General features: G+C 46.2%; 1 protein-coding gene across 1 annotated transcript in view; it reads right to left on the minus strand.

The window, feature by feature from the left end:
* Positions 1–2,037: 2,037 nt before the first annotated feature.
* ARHGAP31 (Rho GTPase activating protein 31) overlaps positions 2,038–12,365 on the minus strand; it is a 60,065-nt gene continuing 49,737 nt past the window's right edge. Inside the window, exons 11-12 of the mRNA XM_082774402.1 lie at positions 11,755–12,068; positions 2,038–10,865 (exon numbers count right to left, since the gene is read on the minus strand). Coding sequence (XP_082630528.1) covers positions 8,397–10,865; positions 11,755–12,068 — 2,783 coding nt within the window. The 3' untranslated portion in view covers positions 2,038–8,396. The remainder of the gene's footprint in view (positions 10,866–11,754; positions 12,069–12,365) is intronic.

Genomic DNA, 12,365 nt, shown 5'->3' on the forward strand with positions numbered 1-12,365 from the left:
AACGTGTGGTATGCTGGGAACCTCCTGCAAGAACTCTCCCTGTAATCTCTGGCATCTATCTTTAGGAGAGCCTGCTGCGTGAGGAGCTGAGGATGACTGCTGAGGGTTTATCCGCAACAGAAAAAAAAATAAAAATAAATAAATTTTAAAAAAGTGAGGGTGTTTTTGACAACATTAGCTTGCACGCGAGGTGAAATTCCAGCATAGGCAAGGTCATCTGCAGTTCTTACACATTCACTCGCTGAGATAAACTCTTCAAGAGAAACAGTGATGAGCAGTGAGCTGTTCTGTCTGCTCGGGGCTCTTACTGAATGTGAGCACAGGGCTGAAAGCCTTTAATCTCTACCTTTTTCCTTAGGCAAGGTACAGAAATGTACACCTTTAGAAAGACACTGTGGATGGCACCAAGCCTGGAGGAGGTAAAGCCACCACAGATAACCCCTGCAAATAAGCTGCCTAGTCTTTTTACATCTCCCTTCTACTTCCACTGTCTGGCAGATTGTGTTTAAAACAAATTATCTCGTGATACAAGAAAAAAAGAAAAAAAAAAAAAGTGAGTAAAGCACTATGTGAGCACCTGTTTTTAATGATCTAAACTGAAACTGACTTAAATGAAGGAGGAGGGAAAGAAGTTACCTGATATTTTCCAGACTGGTTCAACTCTATCATATAGCTTATGGGCATGTTTTTTTTCTTCTTCCTTTTCTGGTTTTACTTATCTGGAAACTTTCCCTGTTTAATAACCGTCATATGTGTTGCTCTCTTTTCTCTAGCTCTGGTTGTTCTCATGTTCCTGTTCCTTGTGGTTCATTCTTAAGCAGCTACTGAATTTTCTTTGAAGTCATTTCCTCTCACAGAATTCAAATATTCCCTGGTCTTTTCAGATAAGGGAGTTGAATGATAGATATGTGCTCCCTGTAGCAGATGTACTGTGAGAGAAAACAGGTCCAGTTTTAAGATGCATCTGGACCCAAAGTGCAGGATGCAATTCCTATGAATTTTCTAGGTACACAAAACATTGTTCCTCTCACACTGCAGTTTGCAAATAAGACATGAAAAAACAGCTACCCTTTTTCTTATGGAATGAGCCAAACTCTCTTGTTTTAACCCTTATGTTTTACCTAGCTTCTGGAGGCATCAGAACCTGGCCAGGTGTGAGCTTTGCAGCTCCTATGTCAGACAATATGTTCTTGGAAGAGTTAATCCTGTTCAGCTAGAAAATGTAATGAAATATCTTACTGCATTTCTCCATCTTGGCCATTATAATCATGTTCTCCTTGCTGTTGTTGTTGCCTTGTGCTAGCTTGACCTAAGTTTCCCCCGCTGGGATGAATTTCCTTCCCTGCACTGCCTGCCTGCCAAGTGGGATAGCAGCTTGACATGTCCTGTTGCCCACAGCTGCAGGACTCCTGCGTGGCAAGGAGATTGTATGAGACACAAATATTGAGCTCCCTTTGTACTGGGTTAGCTTTTCTCCTGGTTAACAGCCAGCTCGGGAACTCACTTAATCTTACTTTTGACTTAGCTGACAGTATTGAAGATGTTATAGCTGGTGTTTCCAATCCAACCTACACAGATGTTTGTCCTGAGTCAGACTTTCAGACCCATAGTGATGGGAAAATAGGGAAAAGGAATTGGCTGAAATTGCAGTGAAGCACAGTGCTGACTGAAGTATGGCCAGGTCTGTAGTGCCCCTTTTGCTCGATATCTATAATGGAAATGCTGGGGGCAGTTTGAGAGTCTCCTCTTGTCTTATTGCCAAGTCATTGATAGACTCTGTGGCACAAAGAATACAAACATACTGTTTCTCATACAGCACTAATAATTGGTTAAGGCTAACACAATCAGAGTTCAACAGACGTGGTTTTCTGTCCCACTGTGCATGCCAGTTGCCATGGAAAGCAGGAAGAACAACCCAGGCATTTTCCTAAAGGGAAATCGCAGTCATGAAACTGGTAGGAAAAAGAGTCAAGTTCTGAGTTCAGCTGCTGAGTAGGAAAAAAAATAATGTATTTCATTTACCCTAATGATTCCTCTATTGTTTGGGGGGAACAAGAGCAGGCTGCACTGCAGATATGTCCAAGAAGGCTATAACCACAAGAACATCTGCCTTTTTTTACTTTTTTGGGGGGTCTTTTTTACTCCACAGTAGAATAATGGACACATAATGTTTATATCCACACTACATCTCAGAGATTAAATCAATGAGGACTCTGCAAGAATCCAGAGAACCAGAAGACTTAATTCTTTCTTTTTTTATTTTTCTTTTTATGTTTTTACTTATCCTTTATATACTGACAAAAGCGCATACATGAGGCACCAAAGGCTTCATGGTTAACTATCTTGTTCAGCTTCTCTTGTTCACTCTACAAGTGCTGGGATCCCAAAGTATTCCTGCTCCATACTCTCTGCTGCTCTGCATTATTGCAGACAAGGCAGAATTCTGCAGGACCTGTACTAAATGGTAGGACATTCTCAGGTTGGAAATGAGGAGACATTTCTTCTCAGAAAGAGCAGTCAGGCACTAGGACAGGTTGCCCAGGGAGGTGGTGGAGTCACCATCCCTGGGGGTGTTCAAGGACAGGCTGGACACGGTGCTTAGGGACATGGTTTAGTGGGTGACGGTAGTAGGGGGTGATTGGACCAGGTGATCCTGGAGGTCTTCCCCAACTTTAATGATTCAGTGATTTTGTGACATGATTAGGCATCACTGAAGCATCAGCCTGGTAGAACTAGAAATAGTTAAAAAAAAAAAAAAAAAAAAAAAAGAATTTTACCTTTGGAAATTTTAAAGTGTTGCCAGTAATGGTACTCCTACAGAAGTCTCCGAGTCCTCGCCATTTTCAGAGCTGCTGAGCAGCTGTAGCCCTCATAAATTCCAGTCAGAAATATGTATGATCAAGGCCTTAACATTCACCCCCACAGTCAAAACCCAGACAAGCACAGCTTAGTGCCCTGGCCACTCACACAACAAGAGAAGGGCTCTAACTCCATGTCAGAGGAAGACAAATGCATTTACATTGCATTCATAAACCAAATCCAGGAGAAAGAAAATATTTCAAAACATCACTAGGGCACAGATCTGTTTTTATAAAAACTCCAGTTTAATCTCATGGCTGAGACCTGGCAAAACATCTTTTTTTTTTTTTTTTTCAATGTTGTTTTTCTTTTTTCTTTTTTTCTTTCTTTTTTTTTTTTTTTTTAAGCAATAAGGCACAAAGACAGGCAAGTCCACACAGAGAGCAAAGCTTAAAAAAATACAATCCATCAGGGCTAGCAGGAGAAATAATCAAAAACCAGAGCCAGCGGGATGGGGACAGTCCTTTTCACAGTGTCTGACTTCCAACCTTTCCCTTGATGTGGCAGCAAATAGTGTTTCGAAGGAGACCAGTGTCTGCAAGAACAATATCCGAGGTCTGGGCTGCTGCATGGAGCCCTCAGGAAGCACTTGCCTCCTGCTGTTCTTCCTTTCCAGGCCTGTGAAAGTCCTGCTCCATCTCCAGTTGAACATAGTGGCAAGCTTTCCATTCCTTGCTTGGAGCACAAGTAGTTAACACCAAGCCTTTACATTGATTAGGAGCGAGAAAAAGCTAAACTGAATTGGGATCAGCTACAGCTTCTCCCCCAGCCCTAGAGGTTATTTTCTAGAGATGGAGAGAAGCAAGAGAGACAACTGCAAAACCTGGGCATGCCCAAAAGGGACTATGTGTTCCAGCAGATTGCTTGTTTTCAAGGACCGGGGAGAAGCTTGTGGTAGGAAGCCAAGTCAGTCTTTGCACTCTGGTCTCCCCTGATGTCATCCTTCCTCTCCCAGGACAAGATCCTGCTCAGGAAGGCAGATTCAGGCCTTCTGCCCACCACAAAACAGTCAGAACTAATTAGCTTCTCTGCGGGCAGACAGCCAGTTGATCTCACACTTTCAGGGCTAGAAAAGTTGCAACATAAAACAGTTCCACGCATCAGCCCAAGTTTCACAGATGTGCAGGATTCCATTTAGACAATTCCTTCATTTTAATTACATTTCCTTTTTAATATATTTATATAAAATGTTCTTTTATATATATATATATATATAAATTTAACACAATATTCACCACTACAGGCATTTCAGAATTCATTAGGAAAGAAAATAGACTTTGATTGCACCTTTTGGACTCCAGGTGAGGGAAAATACTGCAGGGCTTTATGAATGCCCTCTGATGCAGACCTACGTTCCCCTGAAGCTCTAAAGGTGAAAAAAAGAAGTGCTTCGGTCTTCCCGCAGTAATAGCATAGGATGGGCAGTCCAGAGGAATGTGGCTTATAAGGTGAGATTGCACACTCATTTCTGCTTACCCTCTCTCCAATAAGGCAGCTCCCACACAGGCTAACATTAACCACGTCCCTCCTTTCCATCAGGGGTTTCACCTCTTTGCCAGCCCAACCATTTCACACTGAGCTATGCTCCTGCACTTAACAGAAGCTGCACAAACCCACTGACGACATGCGAAAAATAAGTGAAATTAAGCCACCTCTCTCATTTCCCACCGGTAGAAGGCCACAAGCAGCAAATGCTTGTGGTACAATGTCATGATTGAGACCGAGTCCATCTGCAAGTTTAGGGGTGGCCTAAAGGGGACAGTCCTAAAGGAGATATTTAAACATCCATAGTCCCAGGGAATTAGATTTTTCTTTTAGGTCTCTGAAATGATCTTTGCAAAGCTGCAAACGATGTGATAGACTTTTTAGGAAGATCCTTTCTATAGTGCCAAGAACCTTTGACTTAGATCTCACACAAACCTTCAAATACTGGGCCAAGCCCATCTCCTGTAACACTGTCCTTTCTCTCTCAATGCTTCACAGAAAAAAAAAAACAAACAAAACCAAGGAACAATCAAAGAAACAATATCCTTTCGTAAAACCTTGTGTTTTCAGGATCATGCTGGAGAGCAGGAGTTTGGTACTGCCCCAAATACAACTGCAAAACCCCAAACCTCAGAAAACCTTCTGGTCTCAGGTTCAATCTGCTACTGCAGGGTGTCAGGGAACAGCCTAAGGGCCCTAAAGGGAAGATGACGTCAGGTCTGATCCTGGGGCTGACCCCAGGAATGGCTTAGTAATGTGGCGTCTCAGGAGGTTCCAACCACACAGTCAGCACCACTCAAAAGTTGACAACTTCTCTTTCCTGGCTCTGTCCAGATATCAAGCCTTGGTTGTTGAAGCTGACTGCAACTGTAGTACCAACACAGACCCACCCTTGATCATTAGAAACTGCAGAAGTTTGGGTCTGGAGCTGGGCATAGTGATATTTGGGCAATAAAGAAATTGCTCTCAGCTCTGAAGGATCTGGGGCCTTATCTCTGCTCTCGTGACACGAGTCCACTTGCAACCATAAAGCTATCATGATGGGCCTGCATTCTGTCCACCTGGCTAGGATCTTGGAAGTTTGATACAGCAGCTGCAGGTCGGATCTGAAATTGCAAATACAGCTCTGATCAAGCTAGAAAATAGAGATCTTGTTGCAGAATCTCTGCTTAATTAAAATCCAGGACCTGGATTTGAGTTCACATTCTGAAGCACCTTTAAAAATTACAGTCTGGATACAGATTTTAGTCGAGGTCGATCTTGAATATTACACATAATTTTCTAATAATTTTCTCTTGCAGGAACTTCACCAATTATGCCAAAAGCACTCTTACTAACTGGAACGCTGTTAAGAGTTGAGGCAGTGTATTATATACAAATTGCCAGACCTCATTTCTTGTTCGTAGATCAGCTTATATGAGATCAAGGAGGAAAAGAAAGAATGGTTTTAAGGTGCCAAGGTTTCATCACATTTTCTTTTTCTTTTGACACATTACTTTATGAGTTTGGCTGGCTCCATTCCAGGTGCCTTGGCAGTCGCAACTAGGAACTGAGAGAATATAAATCCCTGCCCAAAGTAAACTGTTTTATTGACGCCAAAAAATCTGGGCACCATTTCCATTACTTTTGCTCTCTGTAAAGCCTCACCACAATACCTCGTACCACACCTTCCAAAGTCATTTGCCACTACTCCAGCCATGGTGTTTAAAAGCTTTCCCATGAGGCAGTAGGAAAGCACTTGGATGCCATCTCAACGCAACACAGAGCTGTACTATGAGGAATATGGAAAACTGGCAAACCCCTGGTTTTAATGGGAGGCTGCACAGGCATTTTATGATCTGGGAGGAGGCTAATAGAGTTGTCATGAAGCTGGATATGCTGAACTGGCTGTCCACAGCTTGCCCAGGTAAAGCAGAGGCTGGCATCTGTGAGACAGTATGGACCCAAACAAGAACTCCAGGATTAATATTCTCCCTCAACCAAACTGACAGCATGGGCTTAGTCCTTTGCTCTGTTCCCTCCTACATTGCATTACACACAAGTGGGACGTGCAATGGGGAGGATCAAATACAGTAACTTGTTACAGAGACACGCCCTCTTGTTTTTTCACGCTCCCTTTGGATATGGCAAGATAAAATTCTGCTGAAGGTGTATTCCTTGCATCTGTGTGCCCGGAGCTTCTCAAAAGCACTCTGTCACCTCTCCCCTTTAGCAATCAAAGTGTGCAGACAAAGCAGTGAATAGACCAGGCCCTCCAGCCACAATGACACTAATTAAGTGACACGTTCATGACAGACCAAGAGCTCATGGGCTGAGCTTGTGTGTTGGGTTTTACAATTTTAAAATTACAGTACATTATGAAAGAAGCCCTAAACATACATCCACCGGGAAATTCCGACTGATACTTGTGGTGGCTATAGCACTAACTACCAGATGCCCAGTTACTGCTCAAACTATAGCCCATAATACCCATCAGAGAGCCTACAAACTCATACACCTCCACAAATGATGGGCCCTGCAAGCACCATTACAGGGACAATCTCAGCGCTGGTAGCAACACCTGTGTTCCCACCTCCTCCTAGCCACTGGTGGCATTTAAATCTCAGAAACAGCATGGGCTGTACCTGCCTTTGCAATCACCCACCGTCACGTACCAGGCAACAGATGAACCTGCAGTTAACTCGGAGTTAGAGGCTTTATAAAGGAAGCTTTAATTCTATTCCCACAGCAGCTATTGCTTATATGAACATGTATTTGCCTGTAACGATAACGGCCCTTCAGGAGAGAGTTTAATTCACTTCAAATCCCCCTCTCAGGATATTGTTTGCGATCTGTTCTACAGTCCCACAAAGCATCCTCTTTACCATACCCTCAATCAATTTGAAAGCATTGAAGGGCAGGGAGGTGAAAGCCAGCCATGCTCTCAAAGAAACAACATAAAATCGTAAGGAACAAGAAGTTTGAAGGAGGAAGAAGCACCTGGGGACATGCCACACAGTGGCAATGAAAGACCAAGGGTCAAAGATCCATCAGTCAGGGTGCAGGAGGGCAATAGCCCAAGGACATGCAGATCAGAAGATCCTCTTGGTTTTCTCTGCTGTAGGCAGTGTGGAGCACAGCTGGAGATAGTTACAGAGGTGTCACCTGGCTTTAAGCAATGATGAAAATAGTTGATACTGGCCTTTGTTATGACTGTGTCTTCACTTCCATTGATAGCAGCCTGAGAAGTCTCTATCAATGGACACTCATTCTCCAGCCACACAAATCTTGCCTACCAAAGGAAGGTGTGACTGAGCACAAAAAATCTCATGATCAGGACTTGGAAGACTGACAGAACAACTGGGCGTTTCCAGTCCAGCTTTCATTCCACCTTACACATGGTGGAAAGATGCCATCTTTGATGCAGGAGAAAAGCTGGAGGCAGTGCCCTCAGGTTGCATGTTTGCCACTGGAACATCCTTGTGTAGCTCACACCCTTTGTCACTTGCTCGTGCCAGCTTCACCTTCCTCTTCAGCTATCCCCAGCTTCCTACACTGTTTTCTTACACTCTCCAAACAAGACAGCAAGACAGCAGAGACAGACAGCCATGGTCCTTCAATAGCTGCTGGGAAAATATAGAAAGAGGCCCCAAGCATCTAAACTTACCTCCTCAGCAGATGTTTGCCCCTGCACCCCGGGCTGCAGTTTCCCCCCACTCTGTTTTTTCAGTTATTCTGAGATTTACTTTTCCTTTTTTTTTTTTTTTTTTTTTCTTTTTCCTGTAGAGAGGATGAGGCTTCCACAGGGCTTGTTAGATAACAAGAACGAGGAAAGGCAAGTTCCTTGGGACTGGTTTACAAAAAAGCAAGACAGTGAGGGACTACAAAGGGATGAGAAAGGGAAGGAAAAGCAAGACAAAAAGACTGTGAGCAAAATGCTTCGCAGGAAATGGTAAAAGATTTGGGTCCTCCTTGCACAAAACAGTTACAACAACAGCAAAATGGAAAGAGTTGGTCTTGGTGTAGACACTGCCATCCCATCCACCACAGAAAAGGAGTAAGGGAGGCTGTTGCTATTCAATCTGCCTCCCACTTCGTCCATCCAGAATCACAGAGCGCCTCTGTGGCTGGTAAAAGCAGCTGGTAGAAGTCTCCAGTCTCTGGCCATTCTTGGGGATGGTCATTTTGTTCCTCAGAGTCACCCCCTCGGGCGTTGTCCTCGAAGTCTCAGACAGATCGCCACAGATGGGGCTCGAAGAGGTGGTCTGAGTGGGGCTCCTTATGGGTGATAACAGCACCCTGGAGTCTGCTGAAGAGGAGGGGTGGTCCATAATGGGGAAAGGGGGGCTGAAGAGAATCAAACTCTGGGGCCTCCCGGGCCTAGATCTATAGGAAGGCTTGGAGAACCCCGACGGCCTCTCCATCTTCGAGGACTGTGGGTTATCTTCAGCCGTCTCCCCCTCCGAAGTGCGCTTTCGGCGCAGAACGGGGGCATCCAGGGCAGGGTTATGGTTGGATTGAGATGGCTCCAGTGAAGATCCAAGGCTGCTGTGCCAAGGGCAGGCTGAGTCCTTTTGAGCTGGGTCGCTGTTCTCTTTCTCCGCCTTGGCTTTCTTCTCTGTCTGCGGGCTCTTGGGGGGCTCCAGGTGGCCCCATGCCACCCGCTGTGTCTGTCTGCCAGCCTGCTTAGCTTCTGCCTCCTTCTTCTCTGCTGGGGGAGCAGCATTTTGAGCCTGCAGGGGTTGGGGGATCTGGGTGTACTGAATCTTCGGCGGTATCACAGGCACGGCTCTAGCCTGGCACATCTTAATCATGAAGGAGGTTCTCACCGCCGACACGCTGACAGGGGCAGAGTTACGACGGCCGGTGGTGGCATGGGCCACAGCCAGGTAATCCAAGTCCAGATCCACGTGAGCGTTGAAAGGAGATCCCCAGGGAACACCTTTACCCACAGCAGGGCAGGCAGTTGGCAGGGATGGCACAGAGTCACTGCTTTTCACTTCCTTCTGCCCACAGAGGTGGTGCCCAGTGGCAGAGGGCAAGGCCAGGCTCTCAAAAGTGAAGAAATCTGGGGCTGGAAGGAGTGTATCCAAGTTGAGGGACGACGGCCTAGTCTTCACTTTACGAGGTGTTTCTTCACCTTTATTACTCAGACCTGATTCAGTGGCAGAGCACAATGCTTTGGTAACAGCATCTCCTCCCAGGGCAGTGTCTTGAGATATGGGCAACTCCTCCTTTGTGTTCTTTGTCTCTAAAGAACACTCTGGGGTATTTGGGTACGACAAAGACAGCTCGAGCTTTGAGCTCCAAGGGTTTTCTTTGCTCGCGTCCAATTTTTTCTCCTCTGGTTCTGAAAGAGGGATTCTGGAGGGTTCTTCTTGCTTAGCTGGTGTTTCCTCCCTGTCATGGGGATACCTCAGCTCTTCAGGTTTCAGAGGTTCTTCTGGAAGACTTGTGCTATTCTCATCTTGCTTAGCTCTGCCCAAACCAGAGGGGAAGATGGGCTGTGTTTTGGGCAGCTCACAAGACGCTGGCAAGATGTCACTGCAAGGTTGCTGCTGCTCAGGGGCATCTATGAAAGGGAATGGGATAGTCCACAGACTCATCACCGTGTCTTTACTATCCAGGGAGAGGCTGCGACTGAATCGTGGTCTAAGAGAAAGGCCTGTCTCTGATCTCTGACTCTGTGGCTGAAACTCTGGTATTGTCTTCTCTTGAATGTCCTTAAAGGTGGGGGAGTGGAGGGGGCTCGTGACCCACTGATGATCCTCCCATGGCTCCACAAGTTCTAAGCTCTGCACGTTGTCTGTCCAGGTCTCCTCGTCATCCTGCTCACCAGCTTCATGAGTTCTGCTAACAGCATTGCCCTCCTTCAGCTCCTGGATTCCAGCTCCACTCAGCTCCTTGGAGGAGAATGCATCCCTTCCATCAGCAGGCATTATCTCAGGCTTCTCCCTCTGAGTATGGACTCTGGTATGACCCTCACTTTCCTTCTGCAGCTTGCAAGTGCTATCTTTTTCTTTCTCTGGCTCTGAGCAGGCTCCTTTGGAAAGAGAAAATGTATCTGTTGGGGGAACCTCAGTAATTTCTGGTTGACTATGAAGCTTCCAGTCCAGGGGAGGAGTGAGACATTCACTCATGCTGTCCTCCACCACTGGGTGGTGGTTCTTTGGTATGGCTGCACCAGTCGGGACAGTACCCGGTTTGGGTAGGGCTGGAGCACAGCTCTGCTGTGCAGCCACATCAGACTGGCAGCTGTGGTGGCTGTCTGGTCGTTCCACGTTGCTGGCACCAAATAAAGGCACCTGAGCTGTGGTCTGTGGTGTCCCACATGCAGATTTCTGCTCAGAAAGGGTTGGGCTTTGCCCTGGACCAGAGGAAAAGCTATTTGTTTGTGCTGAAGAAGAGTCAGAAATTGGGCCTGTCTTGGGGACAGCTGCTGGCAAGATCAAGAGCTCTTCTTCAGGTTCAATGATTTTCAGTTCATGCTGTATCTCTGGCCACAGCGGTTCTAGGAGGGCATTCACAGGGTCCTCCTCAGTCTGAAAAACAGAAGAAATACCATGACCAGACAGCTCACAACTTACCAGTAAATACACCTCTGTTTTCCTCATACAGCACTCTTATGACAGAGTGGCTCCTGGACAAGCATATTCATGGGTACAGAAACACACACACACACTGCCACTAATCCACCGAAGGAAATACTTCTACAAACGAGTAGGTTTATGAAGAAGGTCTGTGATGCAGCCAGAATGAGGCCTGGGAGGATGCACTTGGGAGAGTGAGGTGAATGAGGAGCTGGAATGCCTCAGCCCATTTCTCAGCTCTTCCCATTCACTTGTCCTCGCCAGAGGTTCTGCACTCCGAAATTGCACTCTAACTGGAACGAATAACCTGTTTAAGAATATATGCCAACAGATCTTTGAATAGATGTCCAGAGAGGAGTATATCCGTAAGAAACTTAGTGAAAAAGCTCTGGTAGAGATACAGAGGAGATAGGGGAAAAAAAAAAAATTAAAAAGTGTCTAGAGAATGGAATGAAAATGAAAGGTTCAGGCTGTACAGATCAACAAAATGGGACAGCAAAAATAGAAGAGGATTTCAGAGACCCTGGGTCAAAAGGATCAGACACCTGGACAGTCTCACATTTGGATAGTCTCACAGCAGACAGATTGTACCGACTGCAGGCATAGTTACAGAAAGAGAAAACAAAGAAGAGACAGTCGGTTGTTGCATAAAGCTAAATCACCAAATGCTCATGGGAGCAGAAGTGAAACTAATACATGGTCAATTCTTGACCCTACTTAGCCTAGGCCATGGACTGAGTTTTCATGCCTATGGACGGACACACAATGAAATTTTGAACAGCCTCCCAGTCACCACCATGACATTGCCCCCAATCTTTTTTTCTCACAGCTTCTTCCTTACCGCGTCCCTTAAGCGTGGCGCCTCCTCTGGCTTAGCCTTCTGGGTATCCTGCTGGCCACAGCTGCCTTCTGGGGAGATGTCCTTCATCTTGAGCGGCCCTTGCTCTGCCTTGCCTGCAGGGAGCAGCCCTGCATGAACCTCTGAGGCTGGAGTTTGCTCCAAGGTGGGACTTTGCTCTGAGGATTGCCGGAGGCTGCTGCTGCTGGTGGTGCTGCTGCTCTGCCCACATAACATCTCCTGATTTTCTGCTGCGGGCTGTGCAGTTTGTAACGTCTCGGGTTTCCTGGCTGCCACCAGCTCCTCAGGGTGAGAGCCTGGATCAGAAACACAAATGAACTTTGTAACGACTTGTGACCGAAAGCATGTGCCTGGCAGTGCTCCCTGAAATGAAGCAGTGCAATTTTGGCCCAGTGAGAACAAAGAAAGCTGCAGAGCTTCCTCTGGGCAGAACAGGGCGTTGCTGTGAGGACAGCCACCTCCTCAGCCCCAGTATTCGTCTGCAGCTGCCAACTGGCAGTGCCCTGGCACTGCTTGGCCTCTTTCCTGCCACGAGATCAGGCTGGAGCCACCTCCACGCCCCTGCAGCCAAGCATCAGGGTACCACCAGTAGC

Source organism: Aythya marila, assembly GCF_965140915.1.
Source record: "Aythya marila genome assembly, chromosome: 1".
NCBI lineage: Eukaryota > Metazoa > Chordata > Aves > Anseriformes > Anatidae > Aythya > Aythya marila.